Source organism: Gavia stellata, chromosome 35 (assembly GCF_030936135.1).
Source record: "Gavia stellata isolate bGavSte3 chromosome 35, bGavSte3.hap2, whole genome shotgun sequence".
Lineage (NCBI taxonomy): Eukaryota > Metazoa > Chordata > Aves > Gaviiformes > Gaviidae > Gavia > Gavia stellata.
In genome coordinates, this window is record NC_082628.1 from 697,874 (window position 1) to 725,859 (window position 27,986).

The window sequence follows — 27,986 nt, forward strand, 5'->3', positions numbered from 1 at the left end:
CTCGGTGAGAGCTGTCCAGGTGTCCCGGGGGACTCTGGCCCCCTGATTGATCTGGAGGTTCAATTATCCCCCCAAACCGGTGACCGACGTGAGGATGAACCAGAACGGGGCTTACAAAATGACACTTCTGGAAGAGTTACAGGTAGCACAGCCGAAGGGCTGAGCATCCCCCAAACAGGGGGAAAACTCTCCCCGAAATCCCATTGGCATTTCCCTGGAGGGCAGAAGGATGGGCAGGGGGAGATGCTTTGCACTGGGGAGGGCTGCCAGGGGCAGGTTTAGCGTCCCTGGTCGCAGCACGGAGGCAAAACGGTGTCTAAGAGAGAAGGAGACTTGCCGGCAGGACGCAAGGGAGCTCTAGACGCCCAGCCCCAACTTTTACCTTCTTCTCATTGCTAAACAGAGGCATGACGAGGAGGCACTGATTGACCAGGGGAGAAGGAGCAACGGTGCCAAGATTCACTATGAGAAGGAGGAGTTGGAAGGTGAGTCTCTGCTGAGATGCTGGTAGAGGGGCCACCAGCCCGGCGCCTTTTCCCGTTGCACAAAGTCCCTACAACGTCCCTCACTCGGTGTGACATCATGTGCAGCAAAACGTGCCGTGCTTCTTAATAAAGCAGCACAGTTATTTTCACGTGTTTTAATATTACGGCTTTTCAACAGAGGGAAAAAGCCCCCGCGGAGGTCACGGTGTGAGCTTTAGCCATGGGGCTGGATAATTCACGGCTTGTTTACTCGCAGAGGCTGCTCCTGGCTTGGAGAGGTCTGGAGAATAATTGGACAGCTGCAGGCGCGAGGCTGTGCTTTTCTTCTTTTCTTCTGGAGTTCCTTATCATGGGACTGATTGGATCTTCTCTTGTCGCCTTGTGCCATACAAAGATTTTAAAAAGAATTCCCTTCTGTCACTGCTTAATGAGCAAGGCTGAGTGTTGGCCAGCCCAAGCTGGAATTTGAGAAGAGGTTGGATGCTTTCAGGGCACTTTTGGGGGAGCCATCACTTGTTGTTGCTCTGTTGTTGCAAAGTTCGAGTAAAACAGGCTTGGAAAAAAGGAGAGGTCTGTGACATTCAGGGATCCAGTGAAAACAAAATTGGTGTTTCCTCCTGGGACGGCTGCACCGATTTAACCGTGGTGTCTGCGTCATCCATCTCCCCAATATCGCGAGCGATGCAAATGCTGCTTTTTTGCAGGCCACCGGACCCTGTACGCCAGCGTGCAGATGCCGCTGGTGGGGCAATGCCACCGGCATCACCGACCCCACAAGCAGAAGCATCGGGAACAGGAGGAGGACTGTGCCCCGACGGAGCGGGGCTACCACTGTAAGTCCCGCCACCACGTTCACTAAACTCCTTGGGGCTACATGGGCGCTGGGGTCTTCTGCAAACAGGTCCATGTGGCTAGTTTGAGTGACTTGCTGTTCTTCCGAGGGAAAGTGGCATTATTTAACAAGACCCTCTTTTTCAAAACTTTCATCTTTTTTTTTTTGAGGTAGTTAAATGTATAATGGATTTAGGCTCGTCTTCCTTAGCAGGATGCCTGCTTTAAAAATGGAAATGTGGGGAAGGAAAGCTGCCCATCCTTGTGCAGGGGTGGAATAGATGCTTCTCCTTCTCCGTGGCTCTGTGCAAGCCCCAACAGAGCCAGGGGAGAGGGGCCGGCCCAATATTTGTGGCTGAACTGGTGCCGATCTGATGCCCGCTTTGCACGTGAGCGTGATGGGCCATATTCGAGCGTGGTAACGGGACGGGTCTCTGTGTTCTGCCCCCAGGCACCCCGTCCCAGCGGGTGCAGTTCATCCTCAGGACCAAGGAGGACGAGCAGCATGTCCCTCACGCCTTGTTCACCGAGCTGGATGAGATCTGCGTGAAAGAGGGCGAAGATGCCGAGTGGAAGGAAACGGCAAGGTAAATCCCTGCTGCTGGCTGCGGTGGGAGAGGAGTTCCTGCGCGCCGGCAGAGCCCGCGGGCTCTGTTTTCCACTCCTCAGGACGCGAAGCTTTTGCAGCTGCAGGTGCTGATGCGAGGAGCCGTCTCCCCTTGCTACCTGTAGCTCTGTTAAAGGGGTTGGAGAGCTGGGGCTGATTCCTTGCAATGGGGCTGACCACACCTGATGTCCGCAGGTGGCTGAAGTTTGAGGAGGATGTGGAAGACGGCGGCGAGCGCTGGAGCAAGCCCTATGTGGCCACGCTGTCCTTGCACAGCCTCTTTGAGCTGAGGAGCTGCATCATCAATGGCACGGTGCTGCTGGACATTAGTGCCAACAGCATCGAAGAGATCGCAGGTACTGTGGGTGCCACGTCCCTCCGGGAACGGTCGAGCTTGGCTCGCCGCTGTGCCCTTCCTTCCCAGATCAAACCCTGCCTCATTTTCCTGTGCCATGCCCAGATCTGATCGTGGGCCAGCAAGAACAGCTCACGGAGTTTGATGAGCGCACGCGGGCAAAAATTCAAGAAGTTCTTTTGAAGAAGCACCACCATCAGAACGAGAAGAAAAGAAACAGCCTTCTCCCCATCATCCGCTCGTTTACTGATGTGAGCAAGAAGCGGTCGGACCTGCACCTCCTCGACAAGCCAGGTGAGGGTTCCTGCAGGGCTTTGGCACCCAGTGAAGGTTTCTGTAGGGCTTTGGCACCCGGTGAAGGTTTCTGTAGGGCTTTGGCAGCAGATGAGGGTTTCTGCAGGGCTTTGGCCCCATTAGGTTTGTCCTAGCAAAGGAGAAGCATCCCAATTGCTCCTTGTCCGTCTTTCTGAGTGTCTTTCTTTTTTCTACCAGCTCAAACACTTACCCCTCATCCTTCTCCCACCACTGTGGAAGCTAAAAATGGGGTGAACCATGAGACCAGCACAACGGATTTAAGCAAGGTGAGACACTCATAGCTTTCTTAGGCCTTCAGGGCCGAATTTGCTGTTGCAACCTTGGCTGCAGAGGGAGCTGCAGGGTGCTGTGGGCTTTGCTTTTGGGGTAATTGCCTGAAAATGGCTTGTTGTGCCCAGGCGGAGCTGCACTTCATGAAGAAAATTCCCAGCGGGGCTGAAGCGTCCAACGTGCTCGTAGGAGAGCTGGATTTCCTTCGCCAGCCCATCGTGGCATTTGTCCGCCTGACCCCGGCTGTCCTCCTCTCGGGCATGACGGAAGTTCCCATCCCAACAAGGTCTGAACGAGAAGCACAAAGTTTTTATTTCAACCCCCCCCAACAAAACATCAGATGGCATGCATCAGTTTGGCATCCCAAGGGAACAAGGCCAGCGGGAGCCAGCACGTTTCTGCCAGCCACGTCTCCTTGCCTTCATTTCCCCCTTCCCTGCTGTAGCTTTTAAACCCATTGGCCAACGTGAATGAGAGTTGGCCCCAAAATGAAATTTGCGATGGGTTTTGATGAATTTCCAATTCATCACCGGAGTCGGTGAGCCTCCGTGTCCCCTCTCGAGCCGTGCTCTGGGCTGGGAGCTGCCAGGGATTTCCTTGGGTGCTCTTTGAGCCATGACACGTTCGTCTCTCTCCTTTTGTTTGTCTTGCCCAGGTTCCTGTTTGTTTTGCTTGGACCAGAAGGAAAAGCCCATCAGTACCATGAGATCGGCAGGTCCATGGCTACTATCATGACGGATGAGGTGCGACGTGAGAAGGGATATCTCTGGGTCATTTTTGGCTTTCTTCACCTCTCCCTGTCTCTGTAGTAGTGAGGAAGAGCGTTTGCTGTCCCCGCTGCCGGCAGCTCTCCAAATAGCCCACCCTTCGTTCGCACCCCAAAGCAAACACGCACGTTTGCATCCCCCCACATCCTGGAGGCTGAAATCCCACCCGGGGTGCATCCTGCACCTCGTCCTTCTCCCCGGGGTCCCCAGCACGCTGTCCCCAGTGGTGGCATTGCCAGGGCCAGTAAAACTTGTCCTCTCTAAGCAACAGGCTGCGGTGTGCCATGGGGGATGGGGGGCCTCGTGGAGGAGAGGATTACAAGGAACACGATGGACAGATTTTTCCTTTTGGGGGAATACTTCCTGCCATTGCCAGCAGGAAATTTGGGGGAAATTATCTTGCGTTTAGCCAAGTGCTTATTGCACTGCTTAGGGCATGCGAGATGGGTTGTCCTCTGAGCAGGTTGTCTCCTACGGGCAGGTTTTCCATGACGTCGCCTATAAAGCCAAGAACCGGGCTGACCTCGTGGCCGGCATCGATGAGTTTCTGGATCAGGTCACGGTCTTGCCGCCTGGAGAGTGGGATCCATCGATCCGAATCGAGCCCCCGAAAAACGTCCCTTCGCAGGTGGGTGCTGCGGTGGAGGGAGGTGCGAGGGGGACGGGCAGGACGGCAGGCAGCTGGGGATGCTGTTCAGGGCTCCAGATTCACCAGGTCCCTGTTTGACACAGTCACATGGCCAGACCAGAAGCAAAACAAGCCAGTGGTTACAAATAGCTGTCTTTCTTATTTCCATTTGAACAGGAAAAAAGGAAGATGCCAGGAGCTCTCGATGACAGTGCTTCTGACAGTGAGCCGGAGAAGCACAGCGGTCCTGAACTGGAGCGGACGGGAAGGTGCAAGCTTTGATAGTTTGGGGTGTTTTTTTTCTGCTTGCCTCCCAAATCTGAGCATGCACCTTGCCTTTGAGCAGGTTTTTGGGGTTTTTTGGTTCAGTGAAGGGGCTCCACATGCCCAGCTGGGTCCCTGGGCTGGGCAGGTGGGAGATGTGGGCAGCTGGGCTCAGCCACAGCATCATTGCACACAGGTTTTCTTGATTTGGGGTGGAAGCAGATGTGCAAATACCTCCAGGTAGAGCTCTGCTGCTTCTCAGAGCAAGGGAGTGTTGCAGTAAGAGGGGATGGGCTCTCAGGTTAGGTCTTGTTTTTTCTTTTTTCTTCTTTTTATTTTTGTTGTTGGAGGGCATTTTGGCGTGCCTCAGTTTCTAGTGGGTGTAAAAAGGGAGAAGGAGACGGCTTCTTTTCAGCACTGAAAATTACTCCATGCTTGTGATTGCCCTTCTGCAGCCAAGAAAAGTCCATGTGGTCTTGCAGGAGAACTGTCTCTATTTTGTCCTTCTTCCAGGCTCTTTGGAGGTTTGATCCTGGATGTGAAGCGAAAAGCCCCGTGGTTCTGGAGCGACTTTCGGGATGGTCTGAGGCTGCAGTGTCTGGCGTCCTTCCTCTTCCTCTACTGTGCCTGCATGTCCCCTGTCATCACCTTTGGGGGACTGCTGGGGGAGGCGACCGATGGCCACATAGTGAGCAGCTCTCTCTGTTGGGTGGCACGGGGGAGGATAAAACTCATGCAAAAGTCCTTGCTGCAGTGAGTTTGCTCTGGGTTTTTTTTCCCCCTAATGCTTTCTGTACTCACTGCTGCCTCTCTTCCCCGGACAGAGTGCCATGGAGTCGCTGCTGGGCGCCTCCATGACCGGCGTGGTGTTTTCCCTCTTTGCTGGCCAACCTCTCACCATCCTCGGCAGCACCGGACCCGTGCTCGTCTTTGAGAAGATCCTCTACAAATTCTGCAAGTAAGGCTGGTTGCTGCGGCCGGGTGCTGTGAGAGCCTTCAGAAGGCAGCGGGGATGGAGAAAAGATGTTTGTCTTTCATTTCTCTCAGCGGCAGTTGTTCGATTGAAGTTGTCTTGTGTGTCACAGATGCTGCACGCTGCTGCTTTAGTATGTGATGGTGCGAGAGCCCTGGCTCTCTGAAGGATGGATGGGGTCATTTGGGGGTTTTAGGCTTAAAGCGAAGCAGCTGGAGGAGGAGAAACCACAAGGATGTGGATGCCCAAGATGGGCTGCACAAGGAAGAGGAGACAAATCACTCTGGTTTGGGAATGGGGGAAGATTTGCTTCCCTCTGAGTACAAAACAAGGCACTTCTTAGCCTGATTGTTGCTGGAAGTGGAAATACAGTTTGCTCAGGTAGCCAAATAGTCTACTGCTGAAATGTTGTGAGTTTGGATGATTTCATTGAAAAAGTAGGAGTTTTTCATGTGAAATGGGTATTTTCCATGACAGTCCTTCTGCTGTGATGACTTCGATGTGAGATGAACCACCCTTATTGCAATTTAAATTTATCATTAAGCCCCAACTTGGAGCCTCTTGCTGGCCTTTCCACCCTTGGTTTTATTTTGGTTTCCCAGGGAGTACACGCTCTCCTATCTCTCTCTGCGGGCATGCATCGGGCTGTGGACCGCCTTCTTCTGCATCGTGCTGGTGGCCACCGACGCCAGCTCTTTGGTGTGCTACATCACCCGCTTCACCGAAGAAGCCTTCGCCTCCCTCATCTGCCTCATCTTCATCTACGAGGCTCTAGAGAAGCTGAGTCACCTGCGGGAGACCTACCCTGTGCACATGCACAGCCAGCTCGACTTCCTCACCATCGACTAGTGGGTTTTTTCCTCCTAAAACGCCCCTGCCCCTTGGCAGGAGCTCAGGGCTGCACCTGCATCGCCTCTCCCTTACCCGTGTCTTGGCTTCTCTCCTCCCAGCTGTAAGTGTGAGGCACCGACGCATCCCAGCAATGAAACCCTGCGTTTCTGGGAGAGCAACAAGATCAACGTGTCTGGTATCGCCTGGGAAAACCTCACGGTGACCGTAAGTGCCCCGAGCCACTGCTTCCTCGTGCCGCGGCCACGGGGTCCAGGGGCATTCGCGTGGTGCACAAGTCGGAGCCCTTCAGGTGGTGATGGGCTTCCAGCTGTGCTAGTGCTGCTCTGAAAAGTCATTGCTTACATCTAATGGGTGGTTTTAACCCGCTTGGTCCTGGGAAGGAGAGTCCACCTTGTCCAGTCCACCTTGTGCCCAACATCGTGGGTAATAACTGTCCGCCTCCTCAACGCGGTGGCAGGACAATATTTCTGACCGGCAGCAGAAATAACCCCCTCGTTATGCGAGGTTTCCTTGCCGCACGTGCACTGCCTTTGTGTCCTGATGCTCTGTTTCTCCAGGAATGTCGGTATTTGCATGGAGAGTTTCAAGGACCTGCCTGTGGACCCAATGGCCCCTACACGCCTGACGTCCTCTTCTGGTGCTGCATCCTCTTCTTCTCCACCTTTGTGCTGTCGAGCTTACTGAAGAAGTTTAAGACCAGCCGATACTTCCCAACCAGAGTAGGTAGAAGACGGTGGCCAGCAGCAGTCTCCACGCTCATTTCCCAAAATGGCTTTCCTGGAGCACTAAGCAGTATTTGCCACCACTCGGTCGAGCTGGGAAACGTTGACCTTGAAGGCCAAGCTCTCCATCAGCGTGGACGTCCCTCACTCATTTCCATGAGCGCAAAAGGATCGTAGCATTTCCCACCTGCCTGGCGACCTGTCCTGGAGCCATCTCTTGCTCAGGCAGTGGGAAATCAGGTCTTCCACAGTTACTTTTTTTCACCTTCTGTGCATTATGTGCTCAAGGGGAAGGCTGATTCAGCTGAGGAGCTGCCATAGCAAACGACACTATTTCTTCCTTTTGAGGAGCAAATGATGCCTCAGTGCCTTATTCCCGTTTTAGCTGTGAGCGTGGCTGTCGTGGCAGACATCTGCTTCCTTCTTTTGTAATTTTATTTTTTTTTTTAAGGTTTCAATTAAGACAACCCTTTTCCACCTAATTAAACATTTTGTATTGCCTGGCACCAGATCTCACAGGCACAAACACAGCAACGGTATCTAACCAAGGGATTTGGCTGCATGTCCTCAGCATGGAGGGGTTTTGTTAACCGGTCTTAATGGCGTTGACGTCCCTCACTTTTCCATGTCATGTTGTGGCCCCCTTTGCGACGCCCCCTTCAGCTCTGGTTTCTTGCCCCAGGTACGGTCCACAGTAAGCGACTTTGCTGTTTTCCTCACCATCGTCGTCATGGTGCTCATGGACTTCATGATTGGGATCCCATCACCGAAGCTCCACGTCCCCCATATGTTCAAGGTAACGGGGTGTTTTGGCAGGGAGCTGGTTTCAGCCCTTGGGGATGCCACAAGGTGATGCCGGGGCAGGACAGGGCTGAGTCCGGAGGAGATGCTGGTGGTGCGACCATCTCCTCTTCTGCCTCCAAGCGCATTGTTTCCTTCGGGAAAGGAGAAGACAGCCCCAAAACTAGATACCTCCAGGAGAAGTATCTGTAGGTGCTTGCAAAGAGGGCAGCGGCAGTGCTGAACCCCAGGGTGACGTGAAGCCAGGGCTGGGAGGTGCTCTGACATGGGAATGGAGGGGAAAAGCAAAGCCAGTGAGGTGGCTGGGCTGGGATATGATGCTGATGTGTGTGCTTTGTTGCAGCCTACCAGAGACGACCGCGGGTGGTTCATCAGCCCCGTAGGACCCAACCCTTGGTGGACGGTGTTGGCTGCGCTCATCCCAGCTCTGCTCTGCACCATCTTGATCTTCATGGACCAGCAGATCACTGCTGTTATTGTGAACAGGAAGGAGCACAGGCTGAAGGTAAGGGGCTGCAAGAGATGAGCCCATCCCCAACCCACTCCGGGCTGCAGGCACGGGGAGAAGCTCCTATTCCAAATGCTTTGGGAAGGCATTGGTTTGGGAAAACGTCAGGCTGCGTGGCAGGATGCTCTCCTGCATTAATGATGACACAGGGAGCAAACGACAGGGAGTTCAGATGAGCAGCCTTTCAGAGGAGCAAATTAATCTTGGAGCAATAGAGAAGCGTGGTTTTGTTTTAAAATGTCACCAGTGGATGGGGGATCGAATTGTGTTGACGCGCTGCCAGGGATAACTCAGAGTCACATCCTACTTGCAAGTGGTGGAAATTTCTTTATAAAGGAAAAAACCCGGTCTCTTTTTTTCTTTTGAGAAGTAGCTATCGCACAACCAAATCCACTTTGTCTGAACTCCTGCCACCTTTTCATGCAAGGGGCTTGCACAAAGAGCAGATACCTCCTTATTTGTTTCCGAGGCGTGTTTTAAATTCTCAAGAAGTTGACTTGCGCTCTAGCGGGGTTTGAGCCTGACTTGCGACGTTGTCCTTGCTCTTGTGCTGTGGGACGCTCATCTCCTTGTTTTGCTTCCCGCAGAAAGGATGTGGGTACCACCTGGACCTTTTCATGGTGGCCGTGATGCTCGGGGTGTGCTCCGTGATGGGGCTGCCCTGGTTTGTGGCTGCCACCGTCCTGTCCATCACCCACGTGAATAGCCTCAAAGTCGAGTCTGAGTGCGCAGCTCCAGGAGAACAACCCAAGTTTCTGGGGATACGAGAGCAGAGAGTCACTGGCTCCATGATCTTTGTGCTCATGGGCTGCTCTGTCTTCTTCACTTCTGTGTTAAAGGTAAGAGGAAAATGCAAAACACCCAACAGCCACGAGCTTTTTGGAGGTTACCCAAAACCAGTCCCCTCTCTCCAGGCCCGAGCAGCTGTGGAGTGGAGGAGGAGGTGATCCCAAACCTTGGGGCTTGACCCACAGTGGGAAGCAGCCTCCTCGCTTACGCTTTCCAGCCGTTCAGCACGTTATCGATGGCAATTTGCTCCCCCAAATGCCTCAGCACAGCCGTTCCAGTAGCTAAACACACTGAAATCATCTCCATGGGCTTCCTTGCGTGTTCCTCCCACAAGATAATCTCCTCGCTAGGCTAAGAGGAGGCACGTCGCTTTTGCTTGTTGCTACAAGAATAAGGAGAAAGGTTTTTCTACCGTCACAGAACGTGGCATATGGTAGCATGGTCGCCTGTTTTCCTCCAACCTTTCTGGAAGATAGGATTCTGCTGATGAAAGATAACTCCAACGGTCAGCCTAAAGCAGAGCGTTAGCTCACTCGCAGGCACAAAAGCTCTGCTGGTTAAAATCCGACACGTCTCTAACCCTGTGGAAACTGGAAAGCTGTAGGCAATTTGAGGCAGTGCCTGTAGAAGAGAGTGGTACTACTGAAAATGCAATTTAAAAAAATAAATGATTGCATTCTTTCTTTCAGTTTATACCAATGCCTGTGCTTTACGGCGTCTTTCTCTACATGGGCGTGTCGTCGCTCGGAGAAATTCAGGTACGGACTTTTTTACAGCGTGCAGCATGTCCGCTGCCTGGTATTTCATCTCCGTAGAAGCAGGAAAAAAGCAGCGGCATGGGAAAAAAACCTCTCGGAAAGCAAGCAATGAAAATATTTTGTGTACGAAAAAGATTGGAGGAGGCACAGGAGGTCTATAGGGCTGGGAGGACTGGGCAAGTTGAGCGCTCCCTGTTTAAACACAGGTTAGGGCAGGCCAGTGTTTGGTTAGGTGAAAATGGGGGAGTTGAGTGCACAGGGAAGGCAATTTCTACCACTGGTGGAAATCCTTGCTGGGGGATTCAGTGGGCCAAGACAAGCTAATCATAGAATAACGTGGCATAATTGCACGTGGGTGGGCAGCTCTCACGGGCAAGCTGGTTTCTAGCTGGAGCGAAGGGAAAATGGGTGCTGCTCCCAGGAGGAGCATAGTGGGATCCACGGTTTCTCATGGCGAGCGAGATCCTGAAAACTCCCTCCACGTCTCAAGAGGGCCAGAAGCTTTCCGCAGTCCCAAGGTGGCAACTTTTCCACTTTGATTTTGCAGTTCTTCGATCGCTTGAAGCTGTTTTGGATGCCGGCGAAACACCAGCCGGATTTCATCTACCTGCGGCACGTCCCCTTGCGAAAGGTGCACTTCTTCACCGTGATCCAGCTGATCTGCCTCGTCCTGCTCTGGGCCATCAAGGTGTCCCGTGCCGCCATCGTCTTTCCCATGATGGTAAGAGGCGGTGCCGCTCGGCACAGGGATGTTTGCCGCGTTGGAGTGAGATGTAGCACCACCTCTGGCCTCACCGCATCTTCCCTCTATTTCGTGCAGGTTTTGGCTCTTGTATTTGTCCGGAAAGCCATGGATTTCTGCTTCTCAAAGCGAGAGCTCAGCTTCCTGGATGACCTTATGCCAGAGAGCAAGAAGAAGAAGTTGGACGGTGCCAAAAACGAAGCCAATGAAGAAGAGGTAACGCTTGCTGGGCGCTCGGGGCTGGACATCTCCCTCGGGCTGTGAGATTGCCTGTTTCTAGCACAGCTTGTCTTTACATGTTGGGGCAAGATCAGAACTCAAAAGAAACAGATCCTAATAGCCTGGATCCCACATCTTAACCTTTTTTTTCCCTGAATGAGCAGTGAGCTTAACACTTGAATAGAGGTATAATTTTTTAAATGAGTCATTTATAATAACAGATGATGATGATGATGATGGAAAGATTGGCTCGTAACAGTGTTTTTAACCCCCCCCCCAAAAAAATTCAGAGTGAAAGGTCTTTACCCTGCTGCGCTAATAGCTAAAGGTGCCACGAGTCAGAAGGAGAGGGCAGCATGCAATGTTTTTGCTGGGTGTTCAGGTTTTTTCCACTTGGATCCAAGACAGAGAACTTGATTTGTCCCTTTTTTCCGTCAGGAGTCCCCGAAAATGATGGAAGCTGCTGCTGCTGCCGGTTCAGTTCTGCTGAAACTGGGCAAGACCAGCAACTTGGATATCCCAAAGCAAAGCAGGGACAGGTAAAGCCCCACCAAGTGCCAGGACCCCCGGCAAGATTAGTTGGAAGGTGTTTGGCACAGTTTTTTCCACTTGCATCTTTCTTGAGCGTCCCATAGAAAGCAGCAGTCAGCTTGGTGGGAAAATCACATCTACGGGCAGGGCTGCAGGAGGGGATCGCAGGGCTCTGCCTCCAAGCAGAGTGGCTGCACAACTCCCATCTGACCCCAAAAAGTCGCATCCTCAGTGACTTTAGGGTAGCTGGAGATCCTCATACGTAAAAACGAGGAGTTGCAGGCATGATCTGTACCAGCAGTGGCTTAGGAGCCCACTCCAAGGCTAAACGCCCGCAAGAGCCTTTGCACGGAGCTGTAGCTCTGCAGCTCTCAGGCTTGCCTCGCAAAACTCCTCATCCAGCAAAACCTGCCGTGCTTATGCTGAGCTTTGATTCTCGGGGCCCCGCTGTTCCTCTTGCTGATGCTAACGCACTTGGTGGCATCAGTTCCCGTAGTCACGGATTGCTCTGTGAAATATTTATTGCAGGACTGATCCTTGCGAGATTAATATCTCGGAGGAAGTGTTGAAAACGAGCGTGTGGAAGGCTCTCACTATGAACACAGAAACAGTCTGAATCCGGGGAGGAAAGAGGTAAAGGATTGCATGTGAACGTGACCGTGCTCCTCTGCAAGCGACGGCGCATGCCTACAGTTTTCCCGTGCTTCGGCAGGCAGTACCGAGCAAACGGCCCGTCCCTGGGAACAGGCAGCGAGGACCGTGGCATGCAAACCAGCTCGTCACTGCCGGGGTGGTCCCACGAACAGGGTTGAACCAGCAGCAGCCGGCAGGTCTTCCACTGATGGTGCTCTCCCTCTTTTTGTCTTTTTTCCCCCCAGTTTTGCTATTTAGGAGCCTCGGCTTTGAAGGGGAGGAGTGAGAACGTGACTCAGGGACGTGCCAACGCAGAGACGGGGAGATACCGCTGTTTTCCAGTTGGAGGATTCCCATTAAAGCCATGTCGATGTTTTCAGTTCTCCTTGGTGTGCTTCAGGCATTCAGTATCTCTAGACCAGCAAACTGAGGTGTACGTGCCAGTCAATGGGAGTTCGGTGTCGTGAAGTTCCCGTGTGTACGTGCGTGTGGTGGTGTGGGTTTGTAGTGGTAGAGGGACTGCTGCCGCTTTATCATTCAGTGCTGTTTTCCTTCCTTTTACCTCCCTGGCACTCTGTAGTTTTTTCTTCTCCCCTGTCCTTGCAAAGTCTCTTCTCTCCCAGGGTGGGATGAGCCGGGAGGAAAGCGGCAAGATGCCTTTTCCTTCTCCCTTCCCCTGCCGCTATGCAGGAAGAAGCTGTGAAGCAGAGATGGCTCTCGTGCTCTCTTGAGGTTTTGGGGCGGGGGGTCGTTGGGCTGTGGTGTCACCTCAGGCACATGCGGTCGAGTCGGCTGGCCGTGGAGCCTGGGAGGAGAGGACAAGCCAGAAGAAAAGGTCCCCTTGCAGCCCTGCATCTTGCTGTGGGCTCAGCACGTGCTCCAGGCTCTCGGCGTCTGCAACTGGTGCCTCGTGCCCAGCTGGGACGGGTGCACGAGCCCTCCTGCCATCGGCTTGTCCCATCCTCTGCGGGAGCCTGTTCGTGCATGAAGCCAACCCCAAATGCCAAGGGCAAGTTGTTGCTCCTTGCAAACGGGTGGGGAAAAGAAACTACAGAATTGCTCTGTAAGGAAGAAAGGGGTACATCCCCAAGCAGGGCCAAAATCAGACGGCTTTTACGGGATGGGGTTTTGCAAGCTGTAGGTTGACTTTTGCCAGCGTGGCATGGTGACTGTCGGAGGGGACAGCTGCTGTCCTGCAGCGCCGCGGGAGCGGTTCCCGAGAAAAGGGAGGCGGAAGCAGCTGAAGGAGTTGAAGCCTTAGGCCGCAAGAGCTGAGCAGCTCCGGGTATTCCAAAGTATTTTTCCAACCGTGTCCCCGCCTGGCCAGGGAAGTCAGTGGAGGAGGTGGTGCGTCTGGCTCCCTCTGTATAGTGTGCTGGAGGTGAGGAAAGGATTAAGGAAGAGAGAGGTCAGAGGAAGGAGGAGGGGAGTGTGTGTGGGGCTGTGCTGAGGGTGGGGTTTGGAGTAAGTGGAGGGAGAGGCTGGGGAAGAGCCCCAGGCCGGAGCTGGAAGCCAAGGGAAGGTGATGTCCCTCTGGGAGAATTAAGGGCTCGGCCTCGGGGTTGGACCTGGGGATGGGGTGCTGGGTGGTACAGGTATAATTGGGGGGCATGAGTGGGGGTAGGGGTCCCTCTCCGGAGGCAGCCAGCTTGAGCTGTCACCCGAGAACTCCTCAAAGAGGGATGGGAAACCTTCCCTGGGACTCTGCCTTCTCAGCGGGATCCCAGGGTCGGCCCCTGTTAGGGTGGCCGGCGTGGGTAAATCCCTAAGAGTGGTGAAGGTGCCTTCCGAGTGCCGCTTGGTGTTGGAGGCGAAGCTTTGGGTGCTTTGGGATTCGTACGACTGCCATCTGCTCAGGAGGGAAGGATGGGGGGAGAAAAGGTGGTTTAATGCACATGGTGGCATCTGGCAGCCTCCCTGCAGGAGGTGGCCAGGGCAGGGGCTGTGTTCTGCAAAGTACTTCACTGTGTGGAGCATCCTCCAGAAAAGCCGTAATAAATCCATAGAAATAATTTTGGGTTTCAGGGGGTCTGCCAAGCCCGGCCAGGCTTGTTCCTGACATCAGGTATATGCACTATCCCGTCCCATATCATTTGCCCGACGTCTTGCTCGGCTGCGGTGGGTTCGTGCCTCCGCCCTGGTCCCTGCTTGCTGCTCCTGGGAGGGAGCGTGGTGCTGCCCCGAGGTTTCGCTCAACCTCCTCCAGCTCCAGGATGGAGAGCTGATGTTGAGGTTCACGGCAGAAGGTCCCCAAAGGCTTTTCCTGCCACGCAGCCGCCAGCGTGGAGTGGGGCTCAGCACCGTGCCCGAAGCATGGCCCCCTCCTGACTCTGCCCCGCCACGTCCCCGTGCAGCCCGTCTCTGGGCTGAGACAGCCGAGAAATCCTGGGGGGGACATGGCAATGTCCCTGCGTGGGCTGGTAGAGAGCCAGAAGGGAGCTCGTCTGGACAAATACAGAAGAACGAGGCACATTGTAATAGTGAGGCTGCCCAATCGTCACCCTTTATTTGCTGAAAACCAGACTGCTGGGTGCCTGTCAGCAAGCACTCATTACTCTGGTTTGATTTCTTCAGAGGTTGGTAGTACAGAAGGGAGGAAAAGGCACTCACCTTCTGCAAAGAGAACCGTTCCCCGAAAAGCCGGACCTTCCTCCTTTGCTCCAGTGATTTCCGATTTCAGTTTTACAAGCAATTACTGCTTTCAGCCTCCCAACAAAAGCAGCTTCGAAGCAGCCAACCGGAGCTTTGTGCTTAGGAAATAGTGCTAAGCGGAACAACTCTGGCTGCTCCAAAACTCCAAAGTGAGCGATGCAAAGCTCGGCATCCCCTTGCCCAGCCCAGTTTTGACAATGTGATGTTTTGCAGGCACCTGTCAGCAGCGGAGAAGGACAGAGAGGGAAGGCAAAGCGTTTGCAAGTGCTGGTGCCCATGCTGGGATGGGATAAACTGCTTTCCGGAGGCTTCTCCCCTTCCTGCTCCATCCCATCCCAAGGCCACAGGTCCGCAACCCCACAGCTCTACGAAACCCTTAACTCCTCCAGCAATTTCCTCAACAAAATAAGCGCTCCGAGTCCATTTGAGTGGCCTAACCGGGACCGAGTGAGTTCTGAGCGGGGCCCTTTCCTTCGGTGGCATCTCCGCGCAAGGCTTGCCGCGATTTCGAGGATGCTGCAACAGAAGGGCCATGGGACGCTGAGAGCATCTTGCCGCAGAGCCGGAGGTGCTCACTTGTCCTGTTTCCTCCTATGTTTCCTCCTAATGTGTATTTTGCCCCGTAAGGCGTATTTTCCCCAAGGCTTTGCACCTCTCTCGTATTTTGGCAGCTTGTGCTTTTAAATACACCCAAACGCTGCTTATGCCTTTCGGCCCAGCAGGATGCGGCATTTACACCCCTTTTCTCTATTCCGGCTAGTTTTTGCCCAAAACAGAGCTGGTTTCTCCCCATCCACTAAGTTTTCCAAGCGGGAAGAGTCCTGGGGTGCGTGGCTTTAAATAACTGCCTGGATACGCATCACCGATTGTGATGCCATAAACGGTCACTTGTTGTGTCTCTGGAGTTGGTGCACACTGGGTGCCACTGAGCTCCTCTCGGTGAGAGCTGTCCAGGTGTCCCGGGGGACTCTGGCCCCCTGATTGATCTGGAGGTTCAATTATCCCCCCAAACCGGTGACCGACGTGAGGATGAACCAGAACGGGGCTTACAAAATGACACTTCTGGAAGAGTTACAGGTAGCACAGCTGAAGGGCTGAGCATCCCCCAAACAGGGGGAAAACTCTCCCCGAAATCCCATTGGCATTTCCCTGGAGGGCAGAAGGATGGGCAGGGGGAGATGCTTTGCACTGGGGAGGGCTGCCAGGGGCAGGTGTAGCGTCCCTGGTCGCAGCACGGAGGCAAAACGGTGTCTAAGAGAGAAGGAGACTTGCCGGCAGGACGCAAGGGAGCTCTAGACGCCCAGCCCCAACTTTTACCTTCTTCTCATTGCTAAACAGAGGCATGACGAGGAGGCACTGATTGACCAGGGGAGAAGGAGCAACGGTGCCAAGATTCACTATGAGAAGGAGGAGTTGGAAGGTGAGTCTCTGCTGAGATGCTGGTAGAGGGGCCACCAGCCCGGCGCCTTTTCCCGTTGCACAAAGTCCCTACAATGTCCCTCACTCGGTGTGACATCATGTGCAGCAAAACGTGCCATGCTTCTTAATAAAGCAGCACAGTTATTTTCACGTGTTTTAATATTACGGCTTTTCAACAGAGGGAAAAAGCCCCCGCGGAGGTCACGGTGTGAGCTTTAGCCATGGGGCTGGATAATTCACGGCTTGTTTACTCGCAGAGGCTGCTCCTGGCTTGGAGAGGTCTGGAGAATAATTGGACAGCTGCAGGCGCGAGGCTGTGCTTTTCTTCTTTTCTTCTGGAGTTCCTTATCATGGGACTGATTGGATCTTCTCTTGTCGCCTTGTGCCATACAAGGATTTTAAAAAGAATTCCCTTCTGTCACTGCTTAATGAGCAAGGCTGAGTGTTGGCCAGCCCAAGCTGGAATTTGAGAAGACGTTGGATGCTTTCAGGGCACTTTTGGGGGAGCCATCACTTGTTGTTGCTCTGTTGTTGCAAAGTTCGAGTAAAACAGGCTTGGAAAAAAGGAGAGGTCTGTGACATTCAGGGATCCAGTGAAAACAAAATTGGTGTTTCCTCCTGGGACGGCTGCACTGATTTAACCGTGGTGTCTGCGTCATCCATCTCCCCAATATCGCGAGTGATGCAAATGCTGCTTTTTTGCAGGCCACCGGACCCTGTACGCCGGCGTGCAGATGCCGCTGGTGGGGCAATGCCACCGGCATCACCGACCCCACAAGCAGAAGCATCGGGAACAGGAGGAGGACTGTGCCCCGACGGAGCGGGGCTACCACTGTAAGTCCCGCCACCCCGTTCACTAAACTCCTTGGGGCTACATGGGCGCTGGGGTCTTCTGCAAGCAGGTCCATGTGGCTAGTTTGAGTGACTTGCTGTTCTTCCGAGGGAAAGTGGCATTATTTAACAAGACCCTCTTTTTCAAAACTTTCATCTTTTTTTTTTGAGGTAGTTAAATGTATAATGGATTTAGGCTCATCTTCCTCAGCGGGATGCCTGCTTTAAAAATGGAAATGTGGGGAAGGAAAGCTGCCCATCCTTGTGCAGGGGTGGAATAGATGCTTCTCCTTCTCCGTGGCTCTGTGCAAGCCCCAACAGAGCCAGGGGAGAGGGGCCGGCCCAATATTTGTGGCTGAACTGGTGCCGATCTGATGCCCGCTTTGCATGTGAGCGTGATGGGCCATATTCAAGCGTGGTAACGGGACGGGTCTCTGTGTTCTGCCCCCAGGCACCCCGTCCCAGCGGGTGCAGTTCATCCTCAGGACCAAGGAGGACGAGCAGCATGTCCCTCACGCCTTGTTCACCGAGCTGGATGAGATCTGCGTGAAAGAGGGCGAAGATGCCGAGTGGAAGGAAACGGCAAGGTAAATCCCTGCTGCCGGCTGTGGTGGGAGAGGAGTCCCTGCGCCAGCAGTGCACGCGGGCTCTGCTTTCCGCTCCGCAGGACGCGAAGCTTTTGCAGCTGTAGGTGCTGATGCGAGGAGCCGTCTCCTCTTGCTACCTGTAGCTCTGTTAAAGGGGTTGGAGAGCTGGGGCTGTTTCCTTGCAATGGGGCTGACAGCACCCGATGTCCGCAGGTGGCTGAAGTTTGAGGAGGACGTGGAAGACGGCGGCGAGCGCTGGAGCAAGCCCTATGTGGCCACGCTGTCCTTGCACAGCCTCTTTGAGCTGAGGAGCTGCATCATCAATGGCACGGTGCTGCTGGACATTAGTGCCAACAGCATCGAAGAGATCGCAGGTACTGTGGGTGCCGCGTCCCTCCGGGAACGGTCGAGCTTGGCTCGCCGCTGTGCCCTTCCTTCCCAGATCAAACCCTGCCTCATTTTCCTGTGCCATGCTCAGATCTGATCCTGGGCCAGCAAGAACAGCTCACGGAGTTTGACGAGCGCACGCGGGCAAAAATTGGAGAAGTTCTTTTGAAGAAGCACCACCATCAGAACGAGAAGAAAAGAAACAACCTTCTCCGCTCGTTTGCTGATGTGAGCAAGAAGGGGTCGGACCTGCACCTCCTCGACAAGCCAGGTGAGGGTTCCTGCAGGGCTTTGGCACCCGGTGAAGGTTTCTGCAGGGCTTTGGCAGCAGATGAGGGTTTCTGCAGGGCTTTGGCCCCATTAGGTTTGTCCTAGCAAAGGAGAAGCATCCCAATTGCTCCTTGTCCGTCTTTCTGAGTGTCTTTCTTTTTTCTACCAGCTCAAACACTTACCCCTCATCCTTCTCCCACCACTGTGGAAGCTAAAAATGGGGTGAACCATGAGACCAGCACAACGGATTTAAGCAAGGTGAGACACTCATAGCTTTCTTAGGCCTTCAGGGCCGAATTTGCTGTTGCAACCTTGGCTGCAGAGGGAGCTGCAGGGTGCTGTGGGCTTTGCTTTTGGGGTAATTGCCTGAAAATGGCTTGTTGTGCCCAGGCGGAGCTGCACTTCATGAAGAAAATTCCCAGCGGGGCTGAAGCGTCCAACGTGCTCGTAGGAGAGCTGGATTTCCTTCGCCAGCCCATCGTGGCATTTGTCCGCCTGACCCCGGCTGTCCTCCTCTCGGGCATGACGGAAGTTCCCATCCCAACAAGGTCTGAACGAGAAGCACAAAGTTTTTATTTCAAACCCCCCCAACAAAACATCAGATGGCATGCATCAGTTTGGCATCCCAAGGGAACAAGGCCAGCGGGAGCCAGCACGTTTCTGCCAGCCACGTCTCCTTGCCTTCATTTCCCCCTTCCCTGCTGTAGCTTTTAAACCCATTGGCCAACGTGAATGAGAGTTGGCCCCAAAATGAAATTTGCGATGGGTTTTGATGAATTTCCAATTCATCACCGGAGTCGGTGAGCCTCCGTGTCCCCTCTCGAGCCGTGCTCTGGGCTGGGAGCTGCCAGGGATTTCCTTGGGTGCTCTTTGAGCCATGACACGTTCGTTTCTCTCCTTTTGTTTGTCTTGCCCAGGTTCCTGTTTGTTTTGCTTGGACCAGAAGGAAAAGCCCATCAGTACCATGAGATCGGCAGGTCCATGGCTACTATCATGACGGATGAGGTGCGACGTGAGAAGGGATATCTCTGGGTCATTTTTGGCTTTCTTCACCTCTCCCTGTCTCTGTAGTAGTGAGGAAGAGCATTTGCTGTCCCCGCTGCTGGCAGCTCTCCAAATAGCCCACCCTTCGTTCGCAGCCCAAAGCAAACACGCACGTTTGCATCCCCCCACATCCTGGAGGCTGAAATCCCACCCGGGGTGCATCCTGCACCTCGTCCTTCTCCCCAGGGTCCCCAGCACGCTGTCCCCAGTGGTGGCATTGCCAGGGCCAGTAAAACTTGTCCTCTCTAAGCAACAGGCTGCGGTGTGCCATGGGGGATGGGGGGCCTCGTGGAGGAGAGGATTACAAGGAACACGATGGACAGATTTTTCCTTTTGGGGGAATACTTCCTGCCATTGCCAGCAGGAAATTTGGGGGAAATTATCTTGCGTTTAGCCAAGTGCTTATTGCACTGCTTAGGGCATGCGAGATGGGTTGTCCTCTGAGCAGGTTGTCTCCTACGGGCAGGTTTTCCATGACGTCGCCTATAAAGCCAAGAACCGGGCTGACCTCGTGGCCGGCATCGATGAGTTTCTGGATCAGGTCACGGTCTTGCCGCCTGGAGAGTGGGATCCATCGATCCGAATCGAGCCCCCGAAAAACGTCCCTTCGCAGGTGGGTGCTGCGGTGGAGGGAGATGCGAGGGGGACGGGCAGGACGGCAGGCAGCTAGGGATGCTGTTCAGGGCTCCAGATTCACCAGGTCCCTGTTTGACACAGTCACATGGCCAGACCAGAAGCAAAACAAGCCAGTGGTTACAAATAGCTGTCTTTCTTATTTCCATTTGAACAGGAAAAAAGGAAGATGCCAGGAGCTCTCGATGACAGTGCTTCTGACAGTGAGCCAGAGAAGCACAGCGGTCCTGAACTGGAGCGGACGGGAAGGTGCAAGCTTTGATAGTTTGGGGTGTTTTTTTTCTGCTTGCCTCCCAAATCTGAGCATGCACCTTGCCTTTGAGCAGGTTTTTGGGGTTTTTTGGTTCAGTGAAGGGGCTCCACATGCCCAGCTGGGTCCCTGGGCTGGGCAGGTGGGAGATGTGGGCAGCTGGGCTCAGCCACAGCATCATTGCACACAGGTTTTCTTGATTTGGGGTGGAAGCAGATGTGCAAATACCTCCAGGTAGAGCTCTGCTGCTTCTCAGAGCAAGGGAGTGTTGCAGTAAGAGGGGATGGGCTCTCAGGTTAGGTCTTGTTTTTTCTTTTTTCTTCTTTTTATTTTTGTTGTTGGAGGGCATTTTGGCGTGCCTCAGCTTCTAGTGGGTGTAAAAAGGGAGAAGGAGACGGCTTCTTTTCAGCACTGAAAATTACTCCATGCTTGTGATTGCCCTTCTGCAGCCAAGAAAAGTCCATGTGGTCTTGCAGGAGAACTGTCTCTATTTTGTCCTTCTTCCAGGCTCTTTGGAGGTTTGATCCTGGATGTGAAGCGAAAAGCCCCGTGGTTCTGGAGCGACTTTCGGGATGGTCTGAGGCTGCAGTGTCTGGCGTCCTTCCTCTTCCTCTACTGTGCCTGCATGTCCCCTGTCATCACCTTTGGGGGACTGCTGGGGGAGGCGACCGATGGCCACATAGTGAGCAGCTCTCTCTGTTGGGTGGCACGGGGGAGGATAAAACTCATGCAAAAGTCCTTGCTGCAGTGAGTTTGCTCTGGGTTTTTTTTCCCCCTAATGCTTTCTGTACTCACTGCTGCCTCTCTTCCCCGGACAGAGTGCCATGGAGTCGCTGCTGGGCGCCTCCATGACCGGCGTGGTGTTTTCCCTCTTTGCTGGCCAACCTCTCACCATCCTCGGCAGCACCGGACCCGTGCTCGTCTTTGAGAAGATCCTCTACAAATTCTGCAAGTAAGGCTGGTTGCTGCGGCCGGGTGCTGTGAGAGCCTTCAGAAGGCAGCGGGGATGGAGAAAAGATGTTTGTCTTTCATTTCTCTCAGCGGCAGTTGTTCGATTGAAGTTGTCTTGTGTGTCACAGATGCTGCACGCTGCTGCTTTAGTATGTGATGGTGCGAGAGCCCTGGCTCTCTGAAGGATGGATGGGGTCATTTGGGGGTTTTAGGCTTAAAGCGAAGCAGCTGGAGGAGGAGAAACCACAAGGATGTGGATGCCCAAGATGGGCTGCACAAGGAAGAGGAGACAAATCACTCTGGTTTGGGAATGGGGGAAGATTTGCTTCCCTCTGAGTACAAAACAAGGCACTTCTTAGCCTGATTGTTGCTGGAAGTGGAAATACAGTTTGCTCAGGTAGCCAAATAGTCTACTGCTGAAATGTTGTGAGTTTGGATGATTTCATTGAAAAAGTAGGAGTTTTTCATGTGAAATGGGTATTTTCCATGACAGTCCTTCTGCTGTGATGACTTCGATGTGAGATGAACCACCCTTATTGCAATTTAAATTTATCATTAAGCCCCAACTTGGAGCCTCTTGCTGGCCTTTCCACCCTTGGTTTTATTTTGGTTTCCCAGGGAGTACACGCTCTCCTATCTCTCTCTGCGGGCATGCATCGGGCTGTGGACCGCCTTCTTCTGCATCGTGCTGGTGGCCACCGACGCCAGCTCTTTGGTGTGCTACATCACCCGCTTCACCGAAGAAGCCTTCGCCTCCCTCATCTGCCTCATCTTCATCTACGAGGCTCTAGAGAAGCTGAGTCACCTGCGGGAGACCTACCCTGTGCACATGCACAGCCAGCTCGACTTCCTCACCATCGACTAGTGGGTTTTTTCCTCCTAAAACGCCCCTGCCCCTTGGCAGGAGCTCAGGGCTGCACCTGCATCGCCTCTCCCTTACCCGTGTCTTGGCTTCTCTCCTCCCAGCTGTAAGTGTGAGGCACCGACGCATCCCAGCAATGAAACCCTGCGTTTCTGGGAGAGCAACAAGATCAACGTGTCTGGCATCGCCTGGGAAAACCTCACGGTGACCGTAAGTGCCCCGAGCCACTGCTTCCTCGTGCCGCGGCCACGGGGTCCAGGGGCATTCGCGTGGTGCACAAGTCGGAGCCCTTCAGGTGGTGATGGGTTTCCAGCTGTGCTAGTGCTGCTCTGAAAAGTCATTGCTTACATCTAATGGGTGGTTTTAACCCGCTTGGTCCTGGGAAGGAGAGTCCACCTTGTCCAGTCCACCTTGTGCCCAACATCGTGGGTAATAACTGTCCGCCTCCTCAACGCGGTGGCAGGACAATATTTCTGACCGGCAGCAGAAATAACCCCCTCGTTATGCGAGGTTTCCTTGCCGCACGTGCACTGCCTTTGTGTCCTGATGCTCTGTTTCTCCAGGAATGTCGGTATTTGCATGGAGAGTTTCAAGGACCTGCCTGTGGACCCAATGGCCCCTACACGCCTGACGTCCTCTTCTGGTGCTGCATCCTCTTCTTCTCCACCTTTGTGCTGTCGAGCTTACTGAAGAAGTTTAAGACCAGCCGATACTTCCCAACCAGAGTAGGTAGAAGACGGTGGCCAGCAGCAGTCTCCACGCTCATTTCCCAAAATGGCTTTCCTGGAGCACTAAGCAGTATTTGCCACCACTCGGTCGAGCTGGGAAACGTTGACCTTGAAGGCCAAGCTCTCCATCAGCGTGGACGTCCCTCACTCATTTCCATAAGCGCAAAAGGATCGTAGCATTTCCCACCTGCCTGGCGACCTGTCCTGGAGCCATCTCTTGCTCAGGCAGTGGGAAATCAGGTCTTCCACAGTTACTTTTTTTCACCTTCTGTGCATTATGTGCTCAAGGGGAAGGCTGATTCAGCTGAGGAGCTGCCATAGCAAACGACACTATTTCTTCCTTTTGAGGAGCAAATGATGCCTCAGTGCCTTATTCCCGTTTTAGCTGTGAGCGTGGCTGTCGTGGCAGACATCTGCTTCCTTCTTTTGTAATTTTATTTTTTTTTTTAAGGTTTCAATTAAGACAACCCTTTTCCACCTAATTAAACATTTTGTATTGCCTGGCACCAGATCTCACAGGCACAAACACAGCAACGGTATCTAACCAAGGGATTTGGCTGCATGTCCTCAGCATGGAGGGGTTTTGTTAACCGGTCTTAATGGCGTTGACGTCCCTCACTTTTCCATGTCATGTTGTGGCCCCCTTTGCGACGCCCCCTTCAGCTCTGGTTTCTTGCCCCAGGTACGGTCCACAGTAAGCGACTTTGCTGTTTTCCTCACCATCGTCGTCATGGTGCTCATGGACTTCATGATTGGGATCCCATCACCGAAGCTCCACGTCCCCCATATGTTCAAGGTAACGGGGTGTTTTGGCAGGGAGCTGGTTTCAGCCCTTGGGGATGCCACAAGGTGATGCCGGGGCAGGACAGGGCTGAGTCCGGAGGAGATGCTGGTGGTGCGACCATCTCCTCTTCTGCCTCCAAGCGCATTGTTTCCTTCGGGAAAGGAGAAGACAGCCCCAAAACTAGATACCTCCAGGAGAAGTATCTGTAGGTGCTTGCAAAGAGGGCAGCGGCAGTGCTGAACCCCAGGGTGACGTGAAGCCAGGGCTGGGAGGTGCTCTGACATGGGAATGGAGGGGAAAAGCAAAGCCAGTGAGGTGGCTGGGCTGGGAGATGATGCTGATGTGTGTGCTTTGTTGCAGCCTACCAGAGACGACCGCGGGTGGTTCATCAGCCCCGTAGGACCCAACCCTTGGTGGACGGTGTTGGCTGCGCTCATCCCAGCTCTGCTCTGCACCATCTTGATCTTCATGGACCAGCAGATCACTGCTGTTATTGTGAACAGGAAGGAGCACAGGCTGAAGGTAAGGGGCTGCAAGAGATGAGCCCATCCCCAACCCACTCCGGGCTGCAGGCACGGGGAGAAGCTCCTATTCCAAATGCTTTGGGAAGGCATTGGTTTGGGAAAACGTCAGGCTGCGTGGCAGGATGCTCTCCTGCATTAATGATGACACAGGGAGCAAACGACAGGGAGTTCAGATGAGCAGCCTTTCAGAGGAGCAAATTAATCTTGGAGCAATAGAGAAGCGTGGTTTTGTTTTAAAATGTCAGCAGTGAATGGGGGATCGAATTGTGTTGACGCGCTGCCAGGGATAACTCAGAGTCACATCCTACTTGCAAGTGGTGGAAATTTCTTTATAAAGGAAAAAACCCGGTCTCTTTTTTTCTTTTGAGAAGTAGCTATCGCACAACCAAATCCACTTTGTCTGAACTCCTGTCACCTTTTCATGCAAGGGGCTTGCACAAAGAGCAGATACCTCCTTATTTGTTTCCAAGGCGTGTTTTAAATTCTCAAGAAGTTGACTTGCGCTCTAGCGGGGTTTGAGCCTGACTTGCGACGTTGTCCTTGCTCTTGTGCTGTGGGACGCTCATCTCCTTGTTTTGCTTCCCGCAGAAAGGATGTGGGTACCACCTGGACCTTTTCATGGTGGCCGTGATGCTCGGGGTGTGCTCTGTGATGGGGCTGCCCTGGTTTGTGGCTGCCACCGTCCTGTCCATCACCCACGTGAATAGCCTCAAAGTCGAGTCTGAGTGCGCAGCTCCAGGAGAACAACCCAAGTTTCTGGGGATACGAGAGCAGAGAGTCACTGGCTCCATGATCTTTGTGCTCATGGGCTGCTCTGTCTTCTTCACTTCTGTGTTAAAGGTAAGAGGAAAATGCAAAACACCCAACAGCCACGAGCTTTTTGGAGGTTACCCAAAACCAGTCCCCTCTCTCCAGGCCCGAGCAGCTGTGGAGCGGAGGAGGAGGTGATCCCAAACCTTGGGGCTTGACCCACAGTGGGAAGCAGCCTCCTCGCTTACGCTTTCCAGCCGTTCAGCACGTTATCGATGGCAATTTGCTCCCCCAAATGCCTCAGCACAGCCGTTCCAGTAGCTAAACACACTGAAATCATCTCCATGGGCTTCCTTGCGTGTTCCTCCCACAAGATAATCTCCTCGCTAGGCTAAGAGGAGGCACGTCGCTTTTGCTTGTTGCTACAAGAATAAGGAGAAAGGTTTTTCTACCGTCACAGAACGTGGCATATGGTAGCATGGTCGCCTGTTTTCCTCCAACCTTTCTGGAAGATAGGATTCTGCTGATGAAAGATAACTCCAACGGTCAGCCTAAAGCAGAGCGTTAGCTCACTCGCAGGCACAAAAGCTCTGCTGGTTAAAATCCGACACGTCTCTAACCCTGTGGAAACTGGAAAGCTGTAGGCAATTTGAGGCAGTGCCTGTAGAAGAGAGTGGTACTACTGAAAATGCAATTTAAAAAAATAAATGATTGCATTCTTTCTTTCAGTTTATACCAATGCCTGTGCTTTACGGCGTCTTTCTCTACATGGGCGTGTCGTCGCTCGGAGAAATTCAGGTACGGACTTTTTTACAGCGTGCAGCATGTCCGCTGCCTGGTATTTCATCTCCGTAGAAGCAGGAAAAAAGCAGCGGCATGGGAAAAAAACCTCTCGGAAAGCAAGCAATGAAAATATTTTGTGTACGAAAAAGATTGGAGGAGGCACAGGAGGTCTATAGGGCTGGGAGGACCGGGCAAGTTGAGCGCTCCCTGTTTAAACACAGGTTAGGGCAGGCCAGTGTTTGGTTAGGTGAAAATGGGGGAGTTGAGTGCACAGGGAAGGCAATTTCTACCACTGGTGGAAATCCTTGCTGGGGGATTCAGTGGGCCAAGACAAGCTAATCATAGAATAACGTGGCATAATTGCACGTGGGTGGGCAGCTCTCACGGGCAAGCTGGTTTCTAGCTGGAGCGAAGGGAAAATGGGTGCTGCTCCCAGGAGGAGCATAGTGGGATCCACGATTTCTCATGGCGAGCGAGATCCTGAAAACTCCCTCCACGTCTCAAGAGGGCCAGAAGCTTTCCGCAGTCCCAAGGTGGCAACTTTTCCACTTCGATTTTGCAGTTCTTCGATCGCTTGAAGCTGTTTTGGATGCCGGCGAAACACCAGCCGGATTTCATCTACCTGCGGCACGTCCCCTTGCGAAAGGTGCACTTCTTCACCGTGATCCAGCTGATCTGCCTCGTCCTGCTCTGGGCCATCAAGGTGTCCCGTGCCGCCATCGTCTTTCCCATGATGGTAAGAGGCGGTGCCGCTCGGCACAGGGATGTTTGCCGCGTTGGAGTGAGATGTAGCACCACCTCTGGCCTCACCGCATCTTCCCTCTATTTCGTGCAGGTTTTGGCTCTTGTATTTGTCCGGAAAGCCATGGATTTCTGCTTCTCAAAGCGAGAGCTCAGCTTCCTGGATGACCTTATGCCAGAGAGCAAGAAGAAGAAGTTGGACGGTGCCAAAAACGAAGCCAATGAAGAAGAGGTAACGCTTGCTGGGCGCTCGGGGCTGGACATCTCCCTCGGGCTGTGAGATTGCCTGTTTCTAGCACAGCTTGTCTTTACATGTTGGGGCAAGATCAGAACTCAAAAGAAACAGATCCTAATAGCCTGGATCCCACATCTTAACCTTTTTTTTCCCTGAATGAGCAGTGAGCTTAACACTTGAATAGAGGTATAATTTTTTAAATGAGTCATTTATAATAACAGATGATGATGATGATGATGATGATGATGGAAAGATTGGCTCGTAACAGTGTTTTTAACCCCCCCCCCCAAAAAATTCAGAGTGAAAGGTCTTTACCCTGCTGCGCTAATAGCTAAAGGTGCCACGAGTCAGAAGGAGAGGGCAGCATGCAATGTTTTTGCTGGGTGTTCAGGTTTTTTCCACTTGGATCCAAGACAGAGAACTTGATTTGTCCCTTTTTTCCGTCAGGAGTCCCCGAAAATGATGGAAGCTGCTGCTGCTGCCGGTTCAGTTCTGCTGAAACTGGGCAAGACCAGCAACTTGGATATCCCAAAGCAAAGCAGGGACAGGTAAAGCCCCACCAAGTGCCAGGACCCCCAGCAAGATTAGTTGGAAGGTGTTTGGCACAATTTTTTCCACTTGCATCTTTCTTGAGCGTCCCATAGAAAGCAGCAGTCAGCTTGGTGGGAAAATCACATCTACGGGCAGGGCTGCAGGAGGGGATCGCAGGGCTCTGCCTCCAAGCAGAGTGGCTGCACAACTCCCATCTGACCCCAAAAAGTCGCATCCTCAGTGACTTTAGGGTAGCTGGAGATCCTCATACGTAAAAACGAGGAGTTGCAGGCATGATCTGTACCAGCAGTGGCTTAGGAGCCCACTCCAAGGCTAAACGCCCGCAAGAGCCTTTGCACGGAGCTGTAGCTCTGCAGCTCTCAGGCTTGCCTCGCAAAACTCCTCATCCAGCAAAACCTGCCGTGCTTATGCTGAGCTTTGATTCTCGGGGCCCCGCTGTTCCTCTTGCTGATGCTAACGCACTTGGTGGCATCAGTTCCCGTAGTCACGGATTGCTCTGTGAAATATTTATTGCAGGACTGATCCTTGCGAGATTAATATCTCGGAGGAAGTGTTGAAAACGAGCGTGTGGAAGGCTCTCACTATGAACACAGAAACAGTCTGAATCCGGGGAGGAAAGAGGTAAAGGATTGCATGTGAACGTGACCGTGCTCCTCTGCAAGCGACGGCGCATGCCTACAGTTTTCCCGTGCTTCGGCAGGCAGTACCGAGCAAACGGCCCGTCCCTGGGAACAGGCAGCGAGGACTGTGGCATGCAAACCAGCTTGTCACTGCCAGGGTGGTCCCACGAACAGGGTTGAACCAGCAGCAGCCGGCAGGTCTTCCACTGATGGTGCTCTCCCTCTTTTTGTCTTTTTTCCCCCCAGTTTTGCTATTTAGGAGCCTCGGCTTTGAAGGGGAGGAGTGAGAACGTGACTCAGGGACGTGCCAACGCAGAGACGGGGAGATACCGC

The 27,986-nt window shown here is 53.2% G+C and overlaps 2 protein-coding genes across 2 annotated transcripts; both read left to right on the plus strand.

The window, feature by feature from the left end:
* The first annotated feature begins 394 nt into the window (after positions 1 to 394).
* Positions 395 to 13,421, plus strand: LOC132320384 (electroneutral sodium bicarbonate exchanger 1-like). The gene is made up of 22 exons (XM_059832681.1): positions 395 to 485; positions 1,190 to 1,293; positions 1,731 to 1,903; positions 2,119 to 2,279; positions 2,384 to 2,572; positions 2,771 to 2,859; positions 2,992 to 3,149; positions 3,519 to 3,606; positions 4,112 to 4,258; positions 4,436 to 4,527; positions 5,036 to 5,210; positions 5,347 to 5,480; positions 6,098 to 6,343; positions 6,446 to 6,551; positions 6,905 to 7,066; positions 7,752 to 7,865; positions 8,214 to 8,375; positions 8,966 to 9,217; positions 9,857 to 9,925; positions 10,473 to 10,646; positions 10,746 to 10,883; positions 13,395 to 13,421. Exons 2-22 carry the CDS (start codon positions 1,219 to 1,221, stop codon positions 13,419 to 13,421), a joined length of 2,931 nt encoding a protein of 976 aa, XP_059688664.1. The 5' UTR covers positions 395 to 485; positions 1,190 to 1,218.
* A 2,613-nt stretch (positions 13,422 to 16,034) lies between these two features.
* LOC132320371 (electroneutral sodium bicarbonate exchanger 1-like) lies at positions 16,035 to 27,637 on the plus strand. The gene is made up of 23 exons (XM_059832656.1): positions 16,035 to 16,122; positions 16,827 to 16,955; positions 17,404 to 17,539; positions 17,753 to 17,913; positions 18,018 to 18,197; positions 18,366 to 18,454; positions 18,587 to 18,744; positions 19,114 to 19,201; positions 19,707 to 19,853; positions 20,031 to 20,122; positions 20,631 to 20,805; positions 20,942 to 21,075; positions 21,693 to 21,938; positions 22,041 to 22,146; positions 22,500 to 22,661; positions 23,347 to 23,460; positions 23,809 to 23,970; positions 24,561 to 24,812; positions 25,452 to 25,520; positions 26,068 to 26,241; positions 26,341 to 26,478; positions 26,929 to 27,029; positions 27,550 to 27,637. Exons 2-23 carry the CDS (start codon positions 16,856 to 16,858, stop codon positions 27,635 to 27,637), a joined length of 3,072 nt encoding a protein of 1,023 aa, XP_059688639.1. The 5' UTR covers positions 16,035 to 16,122; positions 16,827 to 16,855.
* The last annotated feature ends 349 nt before the right edge of the window (positions 27,638 to 27,986 follow it).

Bases quoted from the DNA above. Each gene is read 5' to 3' on its own strand.
- LOC132320384 (XM_059832681.1), top strand. From the start codon at position 1,219: ATGCCGCTGGTGGGGCAATGCCACCGGCATCACCGACCCCACAAGCAG. The intron at 1,904-2,118 runs GTAAATCCCTGC...TGATGTCCGCAG, and splicing joins GAGTGGAAGGAAACGGCAAG to GTGGCTGAAGTTTGAGGAGG. The intron at 7,067-7,751 runs GTAGGTAGAAGA...TTCTTGCCCCAG, and splicing joins GCCGATACTTCCCAACCAGA to GTACGGTCCACAGTAAGCGA.
- LOC132320371 (XM_059832656.1), top strand. From the start codon at position 16,856: ATGCCGCTGGTGGGGCAATGCCACCGGCATCACCGACCCCACAAGCAG. The intron at 20,123-20,630 runs GTGCAAGCTTTG...TCCTTCTTCCAG, and splicing joins GAACTGGAGCGGACGGGAAG to GCTCTTTGGAGGTTTGATCC. The intron at 22,147-22,499 runs GTAAGTGCCCCG...CTGTTTCTCCAG, and splicing joins GGGAAAACCTCACGGTGACC to GAATGTCGGTATTTGCATGG.